At 45.7% G+C, this 27,796-nt stretch overlaps 1 protein-coding gene across 4 annotated transcripts in view; it reads right to left on the minus strand.

Annotated features, from left to right (window-relative positions):
• Nucleotides 1-27,796, minus strand: part of LOC127585070 (voltage-dependent P/Q-type calcium channel subunit alpha-1A-like) — a 486,564-nt gene that overhangs the window by 416,757 nt on the left and 42,011 nt on the right. For all 4 annotated transcript variants that reach the window (XM_052042225.1, XM_052042224.1, XM_052042223.1 and 1 more), the window contains exon 4: nucleotides 2,756-3,016. In XM_052042225.1, coding sequence (XP_051898185.1) covers nucleotides 2,756-3,016 — 261 coding nt within the window. The remainder of the gene's footprint in view (nucleotides 1-2,755; nucleotides 3,017-27,796) is intronic.

Genomic DNA, 27,796 nt, shown 5'->3' on the forward strand with positions numbered 1-27,796 from the left:
TAATGACATTATGGCTGATCTCTGACCTAACTCCATGAACCTGCCTTTGCCCAATACTTTTGGATTACTGAAGTCCACCAGTCCCAGATTTCAAACTAACAATTGGCACATTATTTTACATTTTTGGAAGAAAATTCTAAACCTCTGCCCCCACGTGTGTAGAGGTGTTTCCCAACTACATCCCAGAAGGTCCTGGTTCCAACTAGCCCTGCTCCCTTTTCCCAGACTCCCCAATCAATGGAAACAGCTTCTGCCTCCTTAGTTCCCCTTAATCCCTTGGAAACCTCCACCAAATCACCCTTCAAAATTTCAGGGAATAGGACGTCACTTTTAGCAATCTCTACAAAAGTTATCCCTTGGTATCATTCTGGTCAATGTACACTGCTCTCTCTCCAACGTCAAGACATTCTTTCTCAGGTGTTATACCTAGAACTGCTCCCAGCATCCAGGTGAGGTCTCACCAGGGTTTTAAGTACCCGGAGCAATAACATGTACTTTAGTCCTCGGGAGATAAAGGCCAGCATCCCAGGTTAGGGCTTACAACATATGCTTGGGACAGAAGGTGTTAAAGATCTGTTTGAGCATAAAATTGAAACCTGACCAGACCATGGTCAATCCAAACCCAACCTAAGCCCGAAGACTTATAATTCTTTTCATACCTAATGACAAATATGAACCTAGAAAATGCTGATCCGTAACAGACACAGGAGGTAAAATTTAGCCAGTCATTATGACCCGGATAAACTACCGGCCTGGACAATCCAACCCGAATTGAGATGTTTTATCAGAATGTACCCTGACCCAAACCCAGTGCAGATGGTCAGACCTGGTTAGGCTGGGCTCGGGGAACCAGGCTCTCCCACCTGTGATATAACTGCCCAGGGAATGCTTGCTTCTGACAATTCGTGGCACTAACTGTGGCAATAGCTCGGGTTAACCAAGGTGCCAGCTGCAAGTCCTCACCAGTCACTCGAAAGTTGGTACCGGTTCCTGCTACACATGGATCCATAATCCTTCTGCCCTTTGACATTCAAAAAATATGATATTCCCAATGAGAGAGAGGTAGGCAGCAAACCCCTTTGTAAGTTTAGAACGAGGAGTGGAATACTCAGTCCACTGAGCTTCTCCATTGTTCATTAAGATCATCCACATTCCCACCCAATTCCCAATCCTCTGATTCCCTTATTGCCCATAAATCCAGGATTCACAGCCTTGAATATGAGGATCCACAGCCTCTGGGGTAGAGAGGGCCAAAGGTTCACCACCAACATCTTTCCTCGTCCCAGCCCTAAATTTTACAGGGGTATCCCATCAACAAAAGCCCTGGGATCAAAGATTGTGTTCAACATCAAAGCAAGAACAGCAGACTGCTGAACTATAGTGAAGAATATGGCCTCCAATTAATAAAGATGCAATTTAACTTACCCACTTACTAAAGACCCTATTGACAAATTTAGAAACACAGAGGCACATTTATTTTTCTTCCATTCTATTCCCAGGTGAATGGGAATTTAAAAATAAAGCTGCAGGGGTTGAGGTTAGGATCTTGTAATGGCTTAGATTCTAATCCATCCGTGCATCTTATCTGTACAATCACGAGCCCACAGAGAGCAGGTGATCGTGCAAACACGAGAATGAAAAAAAAATCCTATTCATCACACCAACCTACTGAACGGTTCCCTAAAATAGACACAACCTCACGTCAGCAGCACCAGTTAATGCATCCTGCTCCCATCAGGCAATTAACCAGCTCGGAAGCACTACAAAAAAAGTCTGCAATAACATGCTAAATAAAAGGCCCCTGTAATTTATTCTAAAGGAATGGCTGCAATTGGCCTGGTGCATTAACAACAATTATAGGTATTTGCAGATGGCTGTGTATATATTTCCTGGATGTGAAGTTGGCTGCATCACTGTGTGGGGAATCTTTAAGCCCAGCTTAATTTTGGGGGGATTTATTTTGCCTTATTGTTGCCATTAGTCCTTTGACTGCACTGGCACATTATACACATAGAGGGATAATCACAGCAAGTCCTATCATTCCACCAGTGAAACCAACATTATGCCACCATTATAACTTGCGAAGCTGACATTATGACACCATACTGACAGTGAAATGAATATTATTCTACCTGTATAACCAGTGAAACTGACGTGATTACCATCATAACCTTTGAAAAAGACATTATCACTAGTGGAACTGCCATGACTAGAAAACTGACATTATGTAATCATGGTAACCTGTAATTGACATGGTCACCATTACAACCAGAGAAATTGACATGGTTCTCAATATAGCCAGGGTAACTGACATCATGCAGCCTATATGACCAGTGAAATTGACACTGTTACCATTATAACCAGGAAACTGACATGATTACCATATTAACCAGAGAAATTGATATGGTTCTCAATATAACCAGTGTAACAGACATCATGCAACCATTATGACCAGTAAAACTGACAGTTTTCATTATAACCAGGAAATTAGGATGATCATTATAATTAGTGACGGACATTCTGTTACAATTATAACCAGTGAAGCTAAAATAGTTATTATTTATGACTGGTGACTAAATAATATTACGGTTATAACCAGTGAAACTAACACGGTACTCATTATAACAAGTGTAACTGACAGCACCGTTCCTCGGTACCACATTAACATTGTGTAGGTTTCTTTTTTCGATCGAGAGAATTGCTGTCGTCAATACTTATACATTAATACACATCGAGAGAGAAATGAAAAGGATATGGCCATTCTGTGATCTTTTTGGCATATTTTCTTACAAAGTTGTCTTCACTGAAGAGAAAGAGGGATCTGTTAACTGTGAAGCAATTTTGACGGACGGGAATGGGGTTGTAGAGAGCCATTGTCCGGGCTCTCTGAGCCATAGATTGCTTGTACATCCTCTGGGGCGCTCCTGGGGGTCCGCCCTGACGACTGCCTCCTCGTCCAGAGCTTCCCTGACCAGTGCCATACCTGGCGGGTACCTCGTCGCCAAACCTCGCCATTCTAAAAACAGATGCCAGATATCACCGTTGAGCAGCAAGCGACCGCAATTCCACATTACATCCCGTCTGTACCAATGCTGGCCCTTTGCTATCACTTCCGACTATTTTTCTCCCACACTGTTAGATATATATTCAGCTTTGCATTGTCCTGCAGATAATTTGCTCATTTGCAGAATTTCTTCCCAGATATAAATTTCTCAGTCAGAAATCAAAATCAGGTCTGTTATTTTCTCGATCGTTTTTTTCTTCCTGCATCTGCAGATTTTTCCCCCCTGTCTATTCTCCCGGTCGCCGATGCATCATCTGCACCTTCAATGAAATAGCATCCCACAGTAAAATCCACACGGCATCCCAAGAAAACGTCCACCGTTTACACATGCCTCTCATCTGGTTGTACTAGGGGCTGCACCAGCGCACATTTTGCCTCCCCCCCCTCTATCTCTCTCTCTCTCCCCCCTCTTCTACTGATGTTAATCAGATGTAATGCAATCTAACGCGCTAACGTCGGAGCTACTGGTAACGAGCAAGCAATGGAAGATACATCTGATCAGATTTATACATCAACCAACAGCCTTCAGCAGCAACGCTGGCCACGTGATTCCTCCTGCCCAATGAGAAGCCAAACCCCAAATTTTATATTAAAAAAAATCTTGACTATCTTCATTCCCCCACCTCCCCCATTGGAAAAAAAAGATCCAGCAGATTTGGGGCAGAATTGGATTTAAACATAGCCATCAGTTTGGTTAAAAAGTATGAAGGAACCGATTCAAACCCCACATTGGATTATTAACTCTTTAAGAGTGGACACTCTGTTGACCCAGATTCTGCCATTCCATTCAAAGATGTTTCATCACTCTGTGTTGACTTTGTGTTCCAGCTTCCCCCTGCTTCCTTCCCAAGGGACACAAGACCGACTTTACATTTCTGTTGCGCCTGTCACGGTGCCCGAAGCCCTTTGGAACCAATGGGGTGCTCTTGAAGAGTCGCCCACTGTTGCAGGACACAGAAACGGAAAACGCCGGCGATACTCTGCAGGCAGCGCCTGTGGACGGAGAAACAGTCAACGTTTTGGACCTGTTGAGTTCTGCCAGCGTTTTCTGTTTGAGCTGAGGGAGGGGGCAACCCTTTGCTCTATCGGATGAATCTTTTGGCATAACTTTCAAGAAGAAGGAAGTTCTCCCTGTGACAAATAAGTGTCTCGTAATCAATCACAAAAGAGCAGATGATCTGGTCATTGTCACGTTGCAGTTTGCGAGGACTCCCTGTGCCCGAATTGCTGCGGCATTTCCCACAACAATGAATGAAAATCATGAAAAGCTGGAAATTTGAAACAGAAATCCCTGAGGCGATTTTCCCATTCTACTTCGCCAGTTCAGGACATTAACCCTGTTTCTCTCCCCGCAGATGCTGCCTGACCTGTTGAGTGTTTCCAGCATTCTCTGTTTCGACTTTCCACTGCCCTCGCCATAAGTACAACACCTGCCCCCACCCCACCTCCCTCACCTCCATCCAGGGACCCAAGCAGTCCTTCCAGGTGAGATCGAGATTTACCTGCACCTCCCCTAATATCATCTACTGCATTCGGTGCTCCAAGTGTGGCCTCCTCTACATTGGCGAGACCAAACGCAGACGAGGTGACCATTCCGCAGAACACCTGCGCTCTGTCTGTAACTGCGACCTGCATCTCCCCATTGCCAGTCACTTCAACTCCCCCTCCCACACTATCACTGATAGGACAGTCCTCGGCCTCCTCCACTGCCAGGAGAATTCCAAGCGCAAACTGGAGGAACAGCACCTCATTTTCCATCTTGGGACCTTACTGCTTAATGGCATGAACATTGAATTCTCCCACCTTAAGTAAAAAAATCCCTCACACCCCTCCCACCCGCCCGCCCTACCACCATGCCTGTTCTTCCCTTTCCTAACCTATCTTTTTTCTCCTCTCCTCCTCTCCCCCCATGCTGCCTGTCTCCATACCTCTGACCCATCTGGTCTCCCCTCCTCCCCCGCACCTGCCTATCACTATCTCTTGCCTGCATCTACCTATCACCACCCTGTGCCCACCCCGCCTCCCCTCTTTTGTCCACCTATCACTGCTCTGCTTTTCCCTCCCTATATATCGGGCTTCCCCCTTTCCTATCTTCAGTCCTGAAGAAAGGTCCTGACCCGAAACATTGGCCGCCTGCTTTTCTCCACGGATGCTGCCTGGCCTGCTGAGTTCCTCCAGCATCTTGTTGTTTTTTCATCTAGATTCCAGCATCTGCAATCCTTTGTTTCTCCGCTCTCTGTTTCGTTTCTGATTTCCAGCTTCTATACATTTTAGATTTTCATTTCTCAATTCTCCCACTTTCTCTCAAGTAAGTTCACTCCATGGACACCGTGCAGCCTCTACTTAAGTTGCTTTTAGATAGAACAGCCAGAAACAGGCCATTCAGCCCAACTAGTCTTTGCCTAGATTAATATTGCCCAAGAGAGGCTACATTTGCCTCTCCTGACTCCCACCAGCCAACCCATTTCCCCATATTCCCTTCTCTCTCATGTCTGTGTACCCTCCTTCCCCCTTCAATACATCATGTGATTCAGTGGGTCCCACTCTCACCTCGAACTGGAAGGTTGTGGGTTCAATTCCCACTGCAGAGAGTGGAACTCAAGATTGTATACCGACACCGGATGCATTACAGAGGGAGTGCTGCACTGGCACCGGAAGTGTGGCGACACTTGCGGGCTGCCCCCAGAATACTCTACGCAAAAAGTTGCATTTCACTGTGTGTTTCAATGTACATGTGACTAATAAAGAAATCTTATCTATTCTGCACACTCACAACTTTGCAGTGAGACCCATACCCATCCAAAGGTGACCAGTGATGAGTGGAACTGAACCGCACCATCCTTGGTCCCATCATCTGGAACCGCCACCCATTGCCTCCCCACACATGTCCGGTCGCAGAGGACCAACCCCAATGGCCTGAAGCATCTCAAACAGTGAGGTCATGGAGTCGTACAGCACAGAAACAGGCCTTCAACCCAACTCATCCACACTGACCAAGATGCTTGTCTAAGCTAGTCCCACTTGCCCACCTTTGGCCCATAGCCTTTCCTATCCATGTACCTGTCCAAATGTCTTTTAAGTGTTGTTATTGTACCTGCCTCAACCACTTCCTCTGGTAGCTTGTTCCATATACGCACCACTCTCTGTGTGAAGATATTGTCCCTTAGGTCCCTTTTAAATCTTGCCCCTCTCACTTTAAACCTATGCCCTCTAGATCTTAATTTCCCCTTTCCCAGGAAAAAGACTGCGTGCATTCACGCTATCTACACCTCTCATAATTTTATAAACCCCTAGAGAGTCACCCCTTAGTCTCCTATACACCAAGGAATAAAGTCCTAGCCTATAACTCGGACCCTCGACTCCTGGCAACATTCTCGTAAATCATCCTTGCACTCTTGTTAGCTTAAAGGTCTGCACAATGGTGAGGCTCCAGCAATTCAGAGCAGAAGCTCCTTGCCCTGCTCCCAAACACCCCAGACAGCTTTGACAGTCAGCAAAACTTTGCCCCCGCTTTGCTGGCTGCCAAAGCATGAAGATTTTGAATGACACAATAACTAAATAATTACATAAATAGTTTTTGGAGAGAAGGAGGATGAGAGGAGACATGATAGAGGTGTACAAGATATTAAGAGGAATAGATAGAGTGGACAGCCAGCACCTCTTTCCCAGGGCACCAATGCTCAATACAAGAGGGCATGGCTTTAAAGTAATGGGTGGAAGTTCAAGGGAGATATCAGAGGGAGGTTTTTTACCCAGAGAGTGGTTGGGGCATGGAATGCGCTGCCTGGTGCGGTGGTGGAGGAAGGTACATTGGTCAAATTCAAGAGATTATTAGATAAGCATATGGAGGAATTTAAAATAGAGGGATATGTGGGAGGAAGGGGTTAGATAGTCTTAGGCGAGGTTTAATGGTCAGCACAACATTGTGGGCCGAAGGGCCGGTATTGTGCTGTACTGTTCTATGGTAATTCTATGGTAAAAATAGATAAATAATTCAAGACATTAAACTGAACCAAAATAAATTAATGACACAGTCATTTACCTTTTACCTTCTCCTTATAAAAGCAGCCCTACAATTTTTTTAGATTTCTTTATTAGTCACATGTACATCGAAACACAGTGAAATGCATCTTTTGCGTTGAATATTCTGGGGGCAGCCTGCAATTGTCACCACGCTTCCAGTGCCAACATAGCATGCCCACAACTTCCTAACCCCTACGTCTTTGGAATGTGGGAGGAAACCAGAGCACCCGGAGGAAACCCATGCAGTCACGGGGAGAACATACAAACTCCTTACAGACAGTGGTGGGAATTGAACCCGGGTCACTGGCGCTGTAATAGCGTTAAGCTAACTGCTACACTACCGTACCTGCCCTTAATATCCATTGGATCCTGAGAGAACGCTGGGGTATTTTAGCAAGGCGCAGTACTGTTAGGCTGACTCTTACTTCACTCCCTTCCCTCAGCCTTCTTAAAATCTCCGGTTAAACCAGCCCATTTTAAAAGGGATAATAAACATTTATTGGTCTTGTCTCACTGAGCTAAAAACAGAATCTGGTATTTATCTCCTCATTGGGCGGGGGAATTACGTGAACCATTTCTATTCCTTCACATACCTGTGCCTCCCTGGTAGGCATCACTTTCAAACTTCACACAGTTTTGAAATCCCTCCACAGTCTCACCCCTCCCTATTTCTGTGAAGTTCTCCAACAAGCAACTCTGCAAGATCTCTGCTCTTTTCCATTCCCAACCCCTGGATTAATCCTAATTTTAGTTGCTCCACCATTGACAACCGTGGCTTCAGCAGCCAAGGTCTTGAAGTCTAAATACCTTCCCTACACCTCTCCGCCTCTCTACCTCTCATTCTTCCTTAATACTTATCCCTTTCTGGGCACCCGCCCCAACATCTCCCTATTGGCTCAGCGTCAATATTTTGTTTGATAACACTCTTGGGATGTTTCTTGACACATTAAAGGTGCTACATTAATGAAAGTAGGTGTTGTTGATGCAGTGGACTGTTGGTTGCCTGTATAAATCTGAACAGATGATCCAAGAGGAAACAGAGATGGAAAATCCTTGCGATGGAGGGAGTGCCACAAAGCTTTGCCAGATTGATTCCTGGGATGGGTGATGAGGGGGCGGATGGGGATTGTCCTATCAGGAGAGATTAAGCAAGCTGGGCCTGTATGAAGTCTGGAAGAATGAGAGGTGGTCTCATCTAAGCGTAAAACATTCTTGTGGGACTCGACAGAGTAGATACAGGGGATGACCTTTCCCTTGGCTGGGATGTTTAGAATCAGGGATCACAGTCTCAGAATAAGGGGTTGACCATTCTGGACAGAGATGTGAAGAAATTCCTTTGCCCAGAAGGTGTTGACTCCCTGCAGTTCCTCACCCATTAGGGTTGGTGGAAATGGGTGCCTGATGGTCGGCACGGACTTGGTGGGCCGAAGGGCCTGTATGACAGAAGAGGCTCAGTCACTGAGTATATTCAAGACAGAGATCGATAGATTTTTGTATGTGGAGAGAATCAAGAGACAGGGTTTGTTGCAGGAAAGTGGGTCTGAGGAAGAAAAGCCATGATCTTATTGAGTGGCAGAGTAGGCAAGAGGGGCTGAATGGCCTACTGCTGCTTTCCCCCTTATGTGCTCACATTCTTACAGCATTTATCATGACTCCTACCAAACCTCTCTGAGATGCAATGCACAAGCCTTTGGATGACCCAGCCTCCACTATTTTGGTGACCTGTGTTAATTCAGTCACATTAGGACACTCAAAATTCCCAAATTTAATTACTAGTCTCCGGAATCCATTCTAAATGCAAGAAAATAACACATGAAATGGCTAAAGGCTATAAGTTCCCTCAAGCTGCTTCCAACTACAAACACGTTATGGAATTTCACTTCCATTTAAGAGACTGAGAAAGAGATTGCATAAACACTCCCTGATCACCAACGGTGCTCAAAGAATATTCATAGCCATGAACAACTATCTATTCTGATGTCCGTTTTTCAAACCTGGCCTGAAGGCAAAAAATGTAGATTGGAGCACAGGAAAAACATTAGGTTTAACTCTTTCAACATTGTGATGATAAATAGACACCTATCAATAACCAGTGTGCAGAGTTTCCCATGATTTCTCCCAGTTCACACTGCCAGGGTTGACTTGTATCTTTCTAGTGCCTTTGCAAGGCCATGATGAGATAGATTGTGAGGTCAAGAGTCCATCTTATTGAACAGACCTCTTGTACGATGAGATGGACTCTTGACCTCACAATCTATCTTGTTATGGCCTTGCACCTTATTGTCTGCCTGCACTGCACTTTCTCTGGAACTGTAACACTTTATTCTTTAAAACTTTATTTATACAGCATGGTAACAGGCCCTTCCGGCCCAACGAGTCCACTAGTGGGAGAGTCTTGAAGGAAGAGACATGATTACAAGATAAGGGGCGGTCATCTACAACTGAGATGTGTAGGAATTCCTTCTCACCGAGGGTGGTGAATCTTTGGAATTCTCTATCTCAAGGTTTGTGGAGGCTGGATCACTAGAGGTGTTTAAAGAGGAGACAGATACTTTCTGGAAAGAGCTTTGGGGAACTGGCACAGAAGAGGAATTGAGGCCTGGAGCATGATCACATTGAAAGGCTGGGCAGACTTCAGAGACCTGGTGGCCTATTCCTGCTCCTATTTTCTCATTTTTGGATCAGTTTCAAACAATCACCCAGGAGAGGGATAGAGTGGATGGTGTGGGAACAAAGTTTGGGATGGTTACAGAAGGCAATAATTTCAGAATTCCCAACATTCACCTAACCTCATCTTGAGTGCTGAACAAGCAGCGGAACAATTCAAAGAGTGAGTGGTGGGGTCAAGAAAGAAGCTGATGAGGTCACAATATCACAAGCATATAAGATGAGATAAGATAGCTTTATTATTCACATGTACATCGAAACACACAGTGAAATGCATCATTGCGTAGAGTGCTCTGGGGGGCAGCCCGCAAGTGTCGCCATGTTTCCAGTGCCAACATAGCACGCCCACAACTTCCTAACCCGTACGTCTTTGGAATGTGGGAGGAAACCGGAGAATCTGGTGGAAACCCACGCAGACACACGGGAAGAACGTACAAACTCCTTACAGACAGTGGCCGGATTTGAACCCAGGTCACAGGCGCTGTAAAGCGTTAAGCTAACCGCTACACTACTGCGCCTGCCCTAAGCATATGTGGAACATAGAACGGTACAGAACAGGAATGGGCCCTTCAGCCCAAAATGTTATGCTGAACTAGTTAAACTAGTAATTAAACGTCTAACTAAACTAATCCCTTCTGCCTGCACAATGTCCATATCCCTCCATTCTCTGCACATTCGTAAAAAACTTTATTTACTGCACGGTAACAGGCCCTTCTGGGCCAACGGATCCACGCCGCCCAATTACACCCATGTTAACCTACCTGTACGTCTTTGGAGTGTGGGAGGAAACCCACGCAGACACAGGGAAAACGTACAAACTCCTTACAGACAACGATGGGAATTGAACCCCGATCGCTGGCGCTGTAATAGCATCACGTTACTGTGCTGCCCCTATCATGTGCCTGTCTAAGAGCCTCTTAAATGCCTCTATCGTACTTGCCTCCACTACCACCCCTGGCAGTGCATTCCAGGCACCCACCACTCTGTGTAAAAAACTTGCCCTGCACATCTCCTTCGAACTTTCCCCCTCTCACCTTAAATGCATGCCCTCTAGTGTTAGGCATATGTCTGGAAGCTGATACTATTTCAGGTGATGTGGGATGGGATACAGAAGAAAAGTAGGCGTCAAATGTTTCACTGATATTTATTTAACATTGCATGCACGGAATTCTGACTTGCCCACGCCAGCCCTAATGTTCTGTCAGCAGTGATAAGCTGTGACAGTTTTTGTTCCCAGTGGGGCCTGGGCCTAAATCAGCCTTGGCTAGTGGAACATTGAACTCTTCCCTACGCCAGGGGTCCCCAATTCCTGGCAGGCATGAATGCAATGTATAAATATATCCAGAAAATGCCACTGATTGGCAGCCTCACAGAGCTGGGCACTAAAAACGTCAGTCCCAATAAATTCTCACCAGATGTGTTTAGTATGTGTTGAAAGTTCTCTTCTGGTCATATGAACTCAGCAAGCTACAACAACAACTGCCATTGAACAGCTACCTTCCTACAACCATCAGGTTCTTGAACCGACCTGACAACCCTAATCCTACCTCAGCAACGGAACACTACATTTAAGATGGACTACCATCTTAAAGCACTGTCATCAAATTGTTTGATTGTGTTTTTTGCACAAACATCTTGTATAATTTATATATAATTTATGTTCTGTCTGTTGTTTGAATCTATGTGCCTGCGATCCTACTGCAAGCAAATCCTAATGCAGGCACAGTAGTGTAGTGGTTAGCGTAACACTTTACAGCTCTAGCGACCCGGGTTCAAATCCGGCTGCTGTCTGTAAGGAATTTGTACGTTCTCCCCATGTGCCTGCGTGGGTTTCCTCCGGGTGCTCTGGTTTCCTTCCACATTCCAAAGACGTACGGGTTAGGAAGTTGTGGGCATGCTTTGTTGGTGCTGGAAGTGTGGCGACACTTGCGGGCTGCCCCCAGAACACTACGCAAAAAGATGTATTTCACTGTGTGTTTCAACGTACATGTGACTAATAAAGATATCTTATCTTTTCATTGTACCTGTAACTCACTGTACTTGTGCATATGATAGTAAACTCGACTTGACTTTTAACAAAGACATGCCTCGACTTTGCATAGAAAAATTGACTCAGCCATGCGAGGAGAATTGGATAAATGTTTCAAAGGGAAAATTGGCAGGATATGGGGGAGGATTTTCAGGAATATGGGGGAACACCATCTGGATAAATTCTATTCTTTGAAAAACCTACCGCAGACAAACGAGGCCTGTTGTCTCCACCTCTCCTCTATTCGGCCAGGCAACAAGAGCTTAGTTAAAGATGTAGGTTTTGTCTCAAAGAAGGAAAGGGAGGTGGAGAGGTTTAGGGAGTGAATTTCAGAGCTTTAGATTCAGGCAGCTGAAGGCACGGCCATCAATGATGGAGCATTTGCATGGGGCAATGAGCAAGAGTCGAAAGTGGAGGATTTCAGAGATGGCACTTCGTAATTGGGCTTCAGAGTTCGCAGAGTCACGCAGGGGTGAGACCACGAAGGGCATGTGAAAACAGGCGAGAGAATTTTAAAATCAGGACATCGCATAAACAGGATCCAGTGGAGGTCTGGTGGTGTAGCGGTCAGCGTAACGCTTTACAGCGCCAGCGACCCGGGTTCAATTCCGGCCGTTGTCTGTAAGGAGTTTGTACGTTCTCCCCGTGTGTTGTGCGGGTTTCCTCTGGGTGCTCCGGTTTCCTCCCACTTTCCAAAGACGTACGGGTTAGGAAGTTGTGGGCATGCTATGTTGGCGCCGGAAGCGTGGTGACACTTGTGGGCTGCCCCCAGAACACTACACAAAAGATGCATTTCACTGTGTGTTTCGATGTACATGTGACTAATAAAGAGATCTTATCTTATCTGCAAACACAAGGGTGACAGGCAGTGGTGCAAAGTAAGGCATAGGCAGCAGAACTCCGGATGGCCTCAGGTTTAAGGATAGCTGCTCTTTAGCACATGGAGGATTGTAGCATTGCATTTAAGCAAATAGACCATTGATCCAGAGACATGAGTTCAAATCCCATCAACACAGCTGGGGAACTTAAATTCAAGCAACTGAATACATTGTGCATTAAAGGGGGCCTCAGTAATGGTAAAGGTATCAGATTGTTGTAAAAGCCCCACTTAGTTCGTTGCAGAAAGGAAACCTGCCACCCTCACCTGGTCTGGCCCATGTGTGGCTCCAGACCCACCAATATGGCAGATTCAATGGCCTCAGTTTCAGGGGCAGTTAGGGATGGACAATAAATGCTGGCATTGCCATGACATCCGTATCCCAGCAATGAACAAATAAAAAAGTCTTGAGTGAGGGCTTAGTACCAGGAAGATTTTGTTTAACTGAAATATGGCAAAAGATGATCTGTTCAATCGGTCCCAGTCACATATAAACTCCTCATTCATTGCATTTCTTCATTACAGGACAAATTTAGAGAGAATGTTTTACGGACTTCAACATTCCAGCAATATTAGTCACGATGTAGGGTTGCTCTACCCATTGCAAATGAGATTGATTGCTGGGATGAATCAGTTGGCAGCTCTCTCACTTCTGACTCAGAAGCTTGGAGTCATGTCCCATTGCAAGACTCAAACTGCGGCAGTGCAGTACAGAGGAGATGCAGCAGTGTTGAGTGTACCTGCCTTTGAATGACCCACTGAGCAAGAGTCCCAAGTAATCAAAGTCAAGGTTAAATACCTATAGCAAAATTCAAGAAAGCCTGAATATATCTCTTTACAAGATGTTTATTTACAGAGCAGAACAATTAATGTTAATGAGAGTAAGAACATAAAAATACAGAGTAGGCCATTCAGCCCTTCAAGCCTGACCCCACCACTCAAAAGGATCATGACTGATCCTGTGTCTTAAATGCATTTTCTCACCCGGTGCCAAGTTCCTCTGGTTCCCTTGGCGTCCGCTCAAGGCCTGACTATCCGCGGCCCTCAACATCACAGAAATACGAAGGTTCACAACCAACTGAGGGAAGAAGTTCCTTCACATCTCAGTCCTAAATACCCCCAGGTTCTAGATGCCCCAGCCTGGGGAAACACCCATTAGCATTCCCCCCCAACAATCCCTCTCAGAACCTGGCATGTGTACTTACAACATTAACGTTTTATATCAGAACACAACTTCTCATGGTGTAAAGTTCACAGTCCACACCATATTATGTCTTTTTTCCCCTGGAGTTTACAGTGTAATTGCCCGGTAATTTGTCTCGGGAATAATCTATTAATTTTAAAGTGTTTTTATCCTCTTCTCCGAGATGGGTAAACATGTATCGGATTTTCTCCAATACCTCCTTTGGATATTCCGAGGGAGTCCGGATCAGCACATTGCTTTATTTTTACTCTGCATCTCCCACAAGATAAAAAGTGAAGGGACTGACTTTCTGTAGCAGCCCAGAATGTCTTTATCCCAGGGTAGGGGAGTCTAAAATTAGAGGGCATAGGTTCAAGATGAGAGGAGAAAAACTTAAGGGGGAACTGAAGGGCAACTTTTTCACACAGAGGATGGTGGGTACATGGAATGAGCTGCCAAAGGAAGTGGTACAGGTGGAAACATTTACAATGTTTATTGTAAATGTAAATATTTAGAGCAGGCACGGTAGTGTAGTGGTTAGCGTAATACTATTACAGTGCCAGCGACCCGGGTTCAATTCCCACTGCTGTCTGTAAGGAGTTTGTACGTTCTCCTTGTGTCTGCATGGGTTTCCTCCGGGTGCTCCGGTTTCCTCCCACATTCCAAAGACGTAAGGGTTAGGAAGTTGTGGACATGCTATGTTGGCGCCGGAAGCGTGGTGACACTTGGGGGCTGCCCCAGAACACTCTATGCAAAAGATGCATTTCACTGTGTGTTTCAATGCACATGTGACTAATAAAGATATCTTTAAATACACTGAGACAGGGACATGGATAGGAAAGGTTCAGAGGGAGATGGGCCAAATGCAGGCAAATGGGAGTAGCTTGGATGGATATCTTGGTCAGTATGGACAAGTTGGGCCGAAGGGCCTATTTCCGTGCTGTATAACTCTCAGACTCGAATTGGGTCAGAGAGCAGCTGCACACACAATTTTAACATTCAGGGCACTTTGATGAAGCACTGGTTCCCATCCCAACCCTGACAGCCTGGAGGTCATCAGGGAACAGTGTGTTAGCAGTTAAAATCAGGCAAGACTTCCTCAATCCCCAGAATCAGGATTCGGAATTGATGGGAATTGTTTAAACTCTGGAGCCCCAGGTACTTCCAAGGGTGAGGATGGATGCCCAGAGAAGAAAAACAGTATAAAACTAAATATAAAATAAATGAATAGAAATATAAAAATAAATGTTCTGATTAAGTGTCGCTCACCTGAATGTTAAGTCTGTTTCTCTTTCCACAGATGCTGTCTGACCTGCTGAGGGTTTCCTGCATTTTCTGCTTTTATTTCAGAATTCCAGCATCTGCAGTTCATGTGATTTTTCAAAATATAAAAACAAAATGCATTCCCATAGCGCCTTTCAGCAATGACTTACTTTTGAGGTGTAGTCATCATCCTAATGTAGCAAACTCAGCAGGATCTCACAAAGAGCAATGCAATAATGTCCTAATAACTCACTTTTGAAATATTGGTCGATGAACTGGTCAGTCACCGGGAAGAAGATAAGATAAGATATCTTTATTAGTCCCATGTACATCGAAACACGCAGTGAAATGCATCTTTTTTGCGTGGAGTCTTCTGGGGGCAGCTCGCAGGTGTTGCCACGTTTCCGGTGCCAACATTGAATGCCCACAACTTCCTAACCTGTACGTCTTTGGAATGTGGGAGGAAACTGGAGCACCCGGAGGAAACCCACACAGACACGGGGAGAACGTACAAACTCCTTACAGACAGCGGCCAGAATTGAACCTGGGTCGCTAGTGCTGTAAAGTGTTACGCTAACCGCTACACTACCGTGCCCTACTCTTGTTCAAGAAAGTGTCCTGGGAGTCTTTACACCAATCTGAGAGAGCAGATGGGGCGGGGGGGGGGGGGGGGTGGGGGTGCACAGTCAAAAGGCAGCACCTCCTACTGTAGCACACTGGAGCATCAGACTAGAATTTTGCACTTCTGATGGGTCTCAATCCACAACCTCTTGCCTTAGAATGTGATCCGCCAAGCTTCATCCAGCACGATAATTCCCATTCTCAATATCTCATCCAAGTAACAGGTCAATATGGCTCAGTAGCCTTTGGGAACTGGGCACCATGATCCAGTCTGGGTGAGCAGATCTCTCGCTAGTACTGATTCTGGTTTCATAGAACTACAACAGAGAGCTGCTATGTGCAGTATGGGCTGTAAGATTTGGTGAATACTAATCCTGTCCCGAACATCTCCAGATTTTACTCATCAGGGATACAGAAATTAAGTGAGATGCCCAGATAGAGAACAGATTGCAAAATATAGTGGTCATTAATGGTGGACAGGAGAAAGTGCATCCATCTTCCTGGGAGTGGGAGATGTGTGAATTTGAGAAACAATCTTAGAATCATAGAGAGATACAGTACGGAACAGGGCCTTTGGCCCACTGAGTCCTCACCGACCATTTTTACATTATTCCTGCCCTAATTCCATTTTATTCTCCATATATTCTCTTCAACTCCCCCCAGATTCCACACACTAGGGGAAATTTACAGCGGCCAGTTAACCCACCAACCTGCACATTTTTGGGTTGTGGGAGGAAACCAGAGCACCCGGAGGAAACCCCCGCGGTCACAGGGAGAACGTGCAAACTCCACACAGACAGCGCCCGAGGTCAGGATCGAACCCGGGTCTCTGGAGCCACGAGGCAGCGGCTCTACCCGCTGCACCAACTTTCTGGCCCTTAACTTATGTTTACTTTACCTGAATGGTTGAGTCATCGCGTCATACAGCCCAGAATCAGCCCCTTCGGCCCAACTGATCCATGCCAACCAAAATGCCCCATCCAAGCTAGTCCCATTGGCCAGCGTTTGGCCCATAAACCATCTAAACCTTTCCAATCCATGTACCTGTCCAACTGTCTTTTAAAAGCTGTTATTGTAAGTTGAGAGCGCTACCTTTCGTGATCAGACTTCAGGAACGGGTAACTGAGAGATCCTACATTATCTTCTCTTTTCCCTTGCTTCCTATAATGTTCATGGCTGCTGGAGGCAGTTTGTCCCATTGAGCCTGTGCTGTTCTCGCCATCCTCTGTTCCACAGTGAGGATTGTCAGGGCTCAGCCCACCACAAGCCCAGGGGAGATGGTGGGGGTGGACATCACAGATGACCCACAGCTTGTCCACGTCTCCCACACAGAGTGAAGGCTGGGCTTTTGGTGGTGGTCAGAGCTGGGAGTCATTAGGTGACGAGTCCTTCCATATCTGGGACATGGAGGCAAACTTTAACATGGGGACCGCAACTATAAATCGCCTCCCATCACAACCCATGTTGTATTTAAAAAAAGACCTTAAGTGAGGGCAGCAGAGCACTTCACACTGTCTTCATGGTCTTGCATCAACTCCACAGAATCATTGAATGGGCGGCAGAGTGGCGTGGCAGGTAGTGCTGCTTCTTCACAGTGACCCAGGTTCGATCCTGACCTTCAGCGCTGTCTATGTGGAGTATGCATGTTCTCCCCGTGACTGTGTGGGTTTCCTCAGGCGCTCTAGTTTCCTCCCACATCCCAAGCCGTACAGGTAGCTTATGTGGCTACTGTAAATTGTCCCGAGTGTAGACAGTGGCAGGAGAATAGTGGGGAGGGGAAAATTAATGGTCATGCGAGAGGACAGGCTACAGGGAGATCCTGGGGGGAATGGGATTGATGGGATTGCTCTGAGAGCCGGCATAACCTCAGTGGGCCAAATGGCCTCCTTCATTGCCATGGAAAAATATGAGATAATCTCCAAATATACACAGGAGAGTACCTGTACTGTTATATCCTTCCAGAAAAATACAGCAACCTTGACATCCCAGAGCACTTCTCAATGAAGTGCTTCAGCTGTTGTAATGTGGGAAACATAGCCCCTAATTTACAGACAGCAAGCTCCCACTAACTGCAATGTAATCATGACCACATTATCTGTTTTTGGATCGTTGGTTGAGGTTACTGAAGAACTTTTCTGGTTTTCTTCAAATTAGCCACACAGGATACTCTGAGGGGAAAAAAAAACTGCTGGAGGAAGTCGGCGGGTCAGGCAGCATCTGTGGAGGGAGATGGACAGTCGACGTTTCAGGTCAAGACCCTTTATCCGGACTGAGGGAGAGAAGGGAGATGGGAGTTGAGGGGGAGGGGTGGGGCAACGGACAGCAAGCGATAGGTGGATCCAGGTGGGGAGGGGGTTGATTGGCAGATGGAGTCAGCTGGGGGAGGGAAGGGTGGAGATAGCGACAGAAGCTGGGAGGTGATTGGTGGAGGCAACAAAGGGCTGCGGATGGTGGAATCTGATGAGAAAAGAAGCAGGGAACCAGATAAGGGAGGTGGGGAGGGCAGATGGGAACGGTGGGGGGGAGGGGACCCAGTGGGAGGAGGGTGTGGGTGATGGGCGGAGAGAGCTGAGAAGGCACAAGACAGCACTCCCTCACTGACACACCGGAACCTCGGCCTGGGGCTTTGCGTTCTGGTCTCTGTGGCTCTCAAACCCACAAGCTTCCGACTTGGAGGTAAGACTATAAACCACTGAACCAGATGCAAATTTAATGAATCCTGCCTCAATCACTCCACAGCACAAACATGCTTGCATGCATACACACAAACACACACACACACACACACAAACCATACATATGCAGTAGACACAACATACATATGCAGCGCACACACAAAACATACATATGCAGCATACATACACACAAACCTACATATGCAGTGCACACACAACATACATGCAGCACACAAACAAAACATACATATGCAGCACACATACACAAAACATATCAGCATGCACACACACACACACACACACAAAATGAAGGAATGTGTTCTCACTACCAAGATCACCCTTATCGTATGTCTTTCTAATTCTGTGATTGGGTTCTAAGGGTTGCATTTACAGTATGTTACATTTTGAATTTGATCACATTTCTCAGAAACCTATCGGTGAGTTTCATGAATAATGAACAACTTTATGTTGACAAAGTTAGTCTTGAACAGAAGGTCCTGGATGGGATGAGAACCAGAGGACAGGGACCTGAAGCTGGGATGACAGAAGGGGAATCAATTTCCTGCAACGATCCAAGGTCCGGGATTCATTGCCTGAATGGATCAGTCCTTATGGAAGGAGAGTTTGCAGGGAAAGGAGCGGGAGAGGATTGCTCAACAGGCAGCCTGCTCTGTGGGCTGAATGGCTTCCTGTGTGATGTGATGTTTCCAGGATCCTGCACAAAATCAAGGTAAGTGTAATATTTTCCCACCAGGAAGGTTTCTCACTGGTTGTGGTCCCGTGAGGACAGAGCACATCCCGTCCCTCAGCACCTAGAGCGGAAGCACTGCAGCTAAACACAACATCACAACATCCTCACGTGTACACCTCCAACAGGGAGTTAGTAGACACAAGATCAGCAGCTGCACTGAAGAACACCATCTATAAATTTGCCACTATTGTTGGCAGAATCTCAGATGGCAACGAGGAGGCGTGCAGGAGTGAGAGAGATCAGCTGGTTGAGTGGTGTCACAACGACAACCTCGCACTCAACATCAGCAAGACCAAGGAACTGATTGTGGACTTCAGGAAGGGGAGGTCGGGAGAACACACACCAGTCCTCATTGAGGAGCCAGTGGTGGAAAGGGTGAGCTGCTTTAAGTTCCTGGGTGTCAACATCTCAGAGGATCCATCCTGGGCCCAAAACATTGATGGAATCACGAAGAAGGCACACCAGCGGCTCTACCTCAGTAGGAGTTTGAGGAGATTTGGTATGTCACCAGAGACTCTTGCAAATTCCTATAGATGTACAGTGGAGAACATTCTGACTGGTTGCATCACAGACTGGTATGGAGGCTCCAATACATCTTCAAGAGGCGGTGCCTCAAGAAGGCGGCATCCATCACGAAGGACCCTCACCATCCAGGACATGCCCTCTTCTCGTTACTACCATCAGGGAGGAGGTACAGGAGCCTGAAGACCCACACTCGGTGATTCAGGAACAGCTTCTTCCCCTCTGCCATCAGATTTCTGAATGGTCCACGAACCCATGAACACTACCTCATTATTCCCTTTTTTTGCACTATTTATTTATTTTTGTAATTTATAGATTTTTATGTCTTTGCACTGCACTGCTGCCACAAAACAACAAATTTCATATCATCTAAGTCAGTGATAATAAATCTGATTGTGATTCTGATTCTGAACGTGGAGTCCGTGTCTATAGGGCCCAAGTCCAACAGTGATAGAAACTGGTACTGCTGGACAGAGGCTGCAGTACCATTGCTGGGAGCCCCACTCAGTGCCATCAGCAGAGTCTATAACAAAGGGGCTCCGTCCTTTATAGAATTCACAGAGGAAGTTCCCTGAAAGTGGCAACACAGGTAGACAGGATGGTGAAGAAGGCCGACAGTATGTTTGCCTCATAGGTCAGGGCATAGAAAGTAAAAGTTGGGACGTTATGTTGCAACTTTACAAAACGTTAGTTAGTCCGCACTTGGGGTATTCTGTGCAGTTCTGGTCATCACACTATGGGAAGAGTGCAGAGGAGATTGACCAGGATGCTGCCTGGATTGGAGGACTTTAGCTATGAGGAGAGATTGGATAGGCTGAGCTTGTTTACCCAGGAGCGAAGGAGGCTGAGGGGTGACCTGACAGAGGTAGATAAAATTATGAGAGGCATAGATAAGGTAGATAGTCAGACTCTCTTTCCCATGGTAGGGGTATCAAAAACAAGAAGGTATAGGTTTAAGGTGAGCAAAAGAAGTTTTAAAGTGGATCTGAGGGAAAGTTTTTTTTACACAGAGAGCAGATGACGTCTGGAACCCACTGCCAGAGGTGGTGGTGGAATCAGATGCAGTCAGTTAAGGGGCGTTTAGACAGACAATTAAATAGGCAAGGCAGAGAAAGATACGGTCCTAATGTGAGCAAATGGGATTAGCAAGGATGAGCAAAAAGGTTGGCATGGCTTTGATGGGCCGAAGGGCCTGTGTCTGTGCTGTACACGTCTATGACTCTGTGAGTCCACATACAGTTGGCTACAAAACACACAGAGTGCCCACTATTTCTCCGAGCTGTTACTTTTTTAACCGTAGTTCTAAGGAGCTCTTCTCAATTAATTTAGCTTTTCCAAGGCTGATGCTACCCAAAGATATACAATGCCTCCCACAATATCCATTATTCTAACTCAAAACATTATTCATCATAACTTCCTTCAAGAAAAGTTCTGAAAGGTAAATCCATCCTCACGCCCCCGATTATCATGACAACAGGAACATCCAGATCCTTTCCAAAATAAAACTAAGCACTCTATAACAGAGAGCAAACGTAAAAGCTTTTTAATTACTAAATCTAATATATCCCCTCATATAATTCATTACTTTAAATGTATCTCTTCATACTGCCTCCACTTCTCTCCCGAGGGGTTTGGCTTCTGTTGGATAACAGTCGAATGATACCCTCACCCAGGTTCTAGAAATTTGGATGTGAAAGTTTAGGTTGAAACAACATTGCAGTTTCGGGGGAGGGCTGCACTGTAGTAGCTGCCGTCTTTCGGACAAGAGACCACCTTGGATGGGTGTAGAAGATCCAAAGACAAAAGAAGACCGAGGAAGTTCTCTCCAAAATTAATCCCTCAACCAATATTGATTTAAACAACCCTAGTTGTCATCACATTACTGTCAGTAGGAGCCTGCTTTGCGCAAATGAATGCCTATTCTTCACTTTGTATTTCTTTGCACTTTGAGACATCATACAGATTCTATAGAAATGCAAAAGTTTCTTTGAGTTAAGCATCCATTTCAGTACATCTCAGGGAGAGAACCTGTAGCTTTGTGGTTTCAATATCATGCCAAGAAATTGACCTATCAACCGAGACAGAAACATAAATTCATATTTTCTTTTCAAATTATGAATAAATAAAATCTTGGCTTAATAAATTTTAGCACAGCTGACATCAGCATTTCTTGCAGGTGCCTATTAGTATCTTGGCCAATTTAATCACTCAGCAAGCAATGTGAAAGGAACATTCTTTATTACACTTTGAGTGGCCATTTACAAGAATTTGTTACTGTGCAGTTACTGAAATTCTCAGTGTGCCAGCACAACATTTGCCTTCTGAGGAAAAGAGTGTTTGAAGACCAAGACTTCAAACCTGACATTCAGCTCATCATTTACCAGGCAGCCATGATCTCCAGCCTCCTGAATAGTTTGGAGACATAAACCACCTATTGTTTGTATCTCAAAGCAGTGGAGGTATCACCAATCTATCTCTGCAAAATGCTTCAAATATGTTGAATATCTGCATCCAGGGCATTGAGTATAGAAGTTGGGATGTTATGTTGCAATTGTACAAGACGCTGGTGAGGCCACATTTGGAACATTTTGTTCAGTTCTGGTCACCCTGCTGTAGGAAAGATGCCTTGAAGTTGGAAAGAGTGCAGAGGAGATTTGCGAGGATGTTGCCGGGACTACAGGGACTGAGTTATGGAGAGAAGTTGAGCAGGTTGGGACTTTATTCCTTGGCACGTAGGAGAATGAGCGGTGTTCTTACAGAGGTGTATAAAATCAGGAGGGGCATAGATAGGGTAAATGCGCACAGTCTTTTTCCCCAGGGTTGGGGAATCAAGAACTGGAGGGCATAGGTTTAAGGTGAGAAGGGAGGGATTTAATAGGAATTTGAGAAGCAACATTTTTCACCCAGCGAGTGGTCATTATGTGGAACGAGCTGCCAGAGGAAGTGGTTGAGGCAGGTACATTAACAACATTTAAAAGGTACTTGGACAGGTACACGGATAGAAAAGGTTTAGGGGGATATGGGCCAACTGTGGGCAAATGGGACTAGCTTAGATGGGAATCTTGGTCAGCATGGACCAGCTGGGCCAAAGGGCCTGTTTCTATGCTGTATGGCTCTATGACTATGATCCTCTCCAAAGCTAATATCCCAGCAGAGGCTCCAATTACTCTCCGCCACCTTTGAAGTGCGGGCCATGTCAGTTGTCTGCTCAATGGCTTCCTGAGAAGGCACTTTGCTCCAAGTTCCATCACAGCAGAAGTTCCCAAGACAGAGGAAACACTAAGTGGTAGGGGCAGGTACACTTATAACATTTAATAGACATTTTGACAGGTTCATGGCTATGAAAGGTTTAGAGGGATATGGGCCAAATGCAGGCAAATGGGACTAGCTCAGAAAGGCACCTTGGTCACCTTGGTATAAGATCAATGTGAATGTGATCAGACGGTTGAGTCATTCAACCTGTTTTCTCTCTTTTGCACACTCCATGGGACTATTTTGGAGAAGACTTGGGGAAATTTATTCTTCGATCAACATTTCTGAAAGAAAACATAGGTATCTTATCATTGAGACACCAGAGATCCTGCAGATGCTGGAATCTGGAGCAACACACACAAAATGCTGGAGGAACTCAGCAGGTCAGGCAGCATCTATGGAGAGAAATAAACAGTTGATGTTTTGGGTTGAGACACTTCAAACAGTCCTGAAGAAGGGTCTTGACCTGAAACGTCAACTGTTTATTTCCCTCCATAGATGCTGCCTGACCTGCTCAACTCCTTCATCATCTTGTGGGTATCTGTTCATTACCACTTTATCGTTTGTGGGATCTTGCTGTGCACAGATTGCCTGCTGCGTTCCCTACTTTACAAGAGTGACCGCACTTCAAAAGTACATCATTGGTTGTAAACATTTTGGGGGCTTCCTGAAGAGGAAGTGACAGGTGCTACAGAAATGCAAGTCTGTCTTCTGCCAGCATTCCTCCCCCATGCGATAACTGCGCACAGCTTGCCTTTTTCATAGCGCTGTTAACCCTTTCCTGGCATTTCTATCCACTACCACAGACCTCAGCTAAGACAATCTAGCCTCCTCACTTCACAAATTGGATTTCTGTCACCTGATTTTTTTGGAAACTCTTTCTGTTACGCATAGGTTTGGATAGCTGGAAGAGTTATATTTACCACCATGTTATGACAAAAATATTTTGGATTCATAATTAAAAACTGAAAACACTAAAAATACTCAGCAGGGCAGGCAGCATCTGTAAAGAATGAAACACAGTTAACGTTTGAGGTCGATGGCTGTTCACTCACTCCCCCCACCACCAGCACACAGTCACCACAGTGTGCACCGTCCACAAAATGCACCGCAGTTACTCACCCAGGCTCATCTGACAGCACATCCCAAACCCGCCACCTCTATCACTGAGGAGGACAAGTGCAGGTGGTGTGTGGGAACACCACCCCCTACAGGTTCCCTCCCAGGTCACACACCATCCTGTCCTGGAATTATCTCAGGCTGGGTCTGAACCCCAGAACTCTCTCCCCAGCAGCAGAGTTCTGAGGATAGGTCAGAAAAGTTATTTCAGTTTCTCTCTGCACAGATGCTGAATATAATCTAGTGCTTCCCAACATCTGCATATTTTTTGCCTTCTTAATCATGTTTACTGGGGTGTTGTACCCGAGAAGTTACATATGAGAAATTTGAAAATAAATCTTGCATATATTGAAAAAATTCACCTCATTTTGTCAGGTTCTGAGAGTTTATAGGTTTTATGGTTTATTTCCCAATTTAGAAGCACTCCCCCTCTTTGTCTGCCTTACACCCACCATGCCATATACTGCCCACCACACAAACTGGAGGAACAGCACCTTATATTCCCCCTGGGCAGTCTACAACCCAGTGGCATGAACACTGAATTCTCTAACCCCTGGTAGCTGCTCCCCCTCTGTCCCTTTTCTCTCTCCTCCTGATCTACCCAGCCCCCCCCATCATCCAGTCTCTTTCCCCTCCCCACCCTCTCCATCCGCCCACCACCCCCACACTCCTCCCACGGGTTCCCTTCTCCCACTACTCCACTCCAGCTCCCTCCCTTTATTCCAGGCTCCACCACCTTCTCCTATCGGATTCCATCATCTTCAGCCCTTTGTCATTTCCACCTGTCATCTCCGAGCTTCTGGCACCATTCCCGCTGTCCCCTCCTCCATCTGCCTATCACCCCTCCTCACCTGGATCCACCTATCACCTGCCAGCTCTTGCTCCATCCCTTCCCTCCACCTCTTTATACTGGCTATGTCCCCTCTATCTTCCAGTCTAGATGAAGGGTCTTGACCTTAAACATCAACAGTCCAGTTCCTTCCACAGATGCTGCCTGACCTGCTGAGTTCCTCCAGTTTTTTGTGTGTGACACCATGGACTTACGTCTTCCGGACAGGATACAGTCACTGCACACAACTACAGCACCCATCACCACTCCATTGAAAAATCACGGCCTTTTCTCTCTCCACAGGTGCTGCCTGACCTGCTGAGTATTTTCAGTATTGCCTATGCTTTCATTACAGTACTCCAGTTGCTCACTAAGTTTTAACATAAGAACCAAAGCAGGGATAAACCATCTGACTTCTCATACCTGCTCCACCATTCAATAAGATCCTGACTGTTGTTTTACCTCAATACAACTTTCCTGCATCAAACCCCATATCCCTTAACACCTAAAAATCACCCATTTCTGCCTTGAATATACTAAGACTGAGCCTCCACAGCCCTCCTGAGCAGAGAACAAAGCTTCACCACCCTCTGGCCGACCCCTTAAGACTGGGAGCTCTGGTTCTAGATATCCTAGCTCAGGAAGACATCCCCCATCTACCCTGTCACAGTGGATAGGCTGGGAGAAGAGCAAGATGATGGGTGACCTGACTGATGCGTACAAAATTATGAGCGGCATAGATAGGGCAGGTAATCAGAAATGTTTCCCCTTAGCAGAGGTATCCATGATCAACAGGCATAGGTATAAGGTAAGGAACAGGAAATCTAGAGGGGATTTGAGGAAGAATGTTGCCATCCAGAGTATGGTAGACATCTAGAACACGCTGCTTGAGAGGGAAATAACCTCACAACATCTAAGAAATATTTAGATGAGTACTTGGCCTCCATGGCATAGAAAGCTATGGGTCAGGGGCTGGGAACTGGGCGAATATAGACAGGTACTTGATGGCTGGTGCACTCAGAGTGGGCATGGCTCTATGATCTAGGTCCCCGATCTCTTTTCTCAGATTTGCATCAATTGTCTTTTCTGTGGGTGAACTCCAACTGCACCACCCAATGCCCAGACCCATAAGAGTGTGAATCCCCTGGGATGTAAGGGTGAGAGTCCCTTACTGTACACAATGGAGCCAGAACTCCCTGCAGTGCTTGAAGTACGAAACAAACTGACTACTATCCCAGAATGTCCTCAGCGACGCCTTCAATCACCTGAAAGGTGAGACAATTAACACATTGGTGAATGGTGCCAGACATGAATCATTATTTTATTTTCAGAGTCATTAAGAGTTGCAATTATAATAAAATTTTCTTTTCTTCAACACAACTTCAGGGTTTCCTTATATAAAAAAACAAACATTCCCCTTTCCACACCCGCAGTACACAGGCTGAACAATGTTTCTGCTTGTGTACCAGAGGAAGATGTCGCTCACAAGAACACAGGAAAAAGAACACTAGGCCATTTGGCCCCTCAAGCCTATCCCGTCATGCAACATAATCATGGTTGATATGTCCCAGGCTTTAACAAACAGCCCTCAAAAATTTATCTACCTCCACAACCCTCTGGGGTAAAGAATTCCAAAGATCAACACCTTCTGTCAGATGAAATTCCTATACACCTCAGTTTTAAATGACTGCCCGCTTACCTTGTAACTATGTCCTCTCATTTGAGACTCTCCTACTTGTAGAAACATCTGAACATCTACCCTATCATACCCCCTTAGGATCTTAAATGTTTCAATAAGATCACCCCTCATTCTAAAGAATATAGATCAAGCTCTTTTAGCTGTTCATGACCCTCTCATCCAGGTCTGAGCCTGATGAACTCTTCTACACTGCCTCCAACACAAGTACATCCAACACAAGTATAAGAGACTGCAGATGCTAGAATCTGGTGCAACAAACAATCTTTGTTTTAAGATAAGATTTCTTTATTAGTCACATGTACATTGAAACACACAGTGAAATGTGTCTTTTGCATAGAGTGTTCTGGGGGCAGCCCGCAAGTGTCACCACGCTTCCAGCGCCAACATAGCATGCCCACAACTTCCTAACCCGTACGTCTTTGGAATGTGGGAGGAGACCGGAGCACGCGGAGGAAACCCACACAGACACGGGGAGAATGTACAAACTCCTGATAGACAGCGGCGGGAATTGAACCCGGGTCGCTGGCACCGTAATAGCGTTATGGTAACTGCTACACTACTGTGCCTGCTCTGCTGCTCGACCTGCTGAGTTCCTCCAGCAGATTGTTTGTTGCACCAATATGTCCTTTCTTACTATATTCAGTCTTCCACATGTGGCCTCAACAATACCCTCTTCAATTGTAATAATACTTTTCTATTTTTAAACTCTTAACTCCCCACCAATAAAGACCAATATGCCTTTTGCCTTCTTAATTACTCACTTCACCTGCACGTTAACTTTTTGTGCTTCAGACACAAGGACACATGGATCGCTCTGCACTCCACACATTTGCAATGTTTCTCCATTTAGATAATAATCTGCCTTGTGATTCTTCCTACTAAGGTGCATGACCTCACACTCTCCTCCACTAAACTCCATCTGCCAAGTTTTCACCCCCTCACTCAACCTTTCTACAGCTTGTTTCGGAGTCAACTATCTTCACCGCAGCATGCCCTCCCATCTATTTCTGTGTCATCAGCAAACTTGGATAGCTTGCACTCTACCCCTTCCTCCAAGTCACTAAGATAGCTAATAAGTAGTTGAGGGCCAAGATCTTGAGACTCCAGTCTGAAAAGTCTGCCACCCTATCCTGGTCAGGACCACAGGTGAATCCAAACCCATCAACTTAGTTCAGTCTTAACTGATTGGTCAGTTCAGATCAATAAGGAGTTCTGGCATTGC

The sequence above is a fragment of the Pristis pectinata genome, chromosome 31 (assembly GCF_009764475.1).
Source record: "Pristis pectinata isolate sPriPec2 chromosome 31, sPriPec2.1.pri, whole genome shotgun sequence".
In the NCBI taxonomy this organism is placed as follows: Eukaryota; Metazoa; Chordata; class Chondrichthyes; order Rhinopristiformes; family Pristidae; genus Pristis; species Pristis pectinata.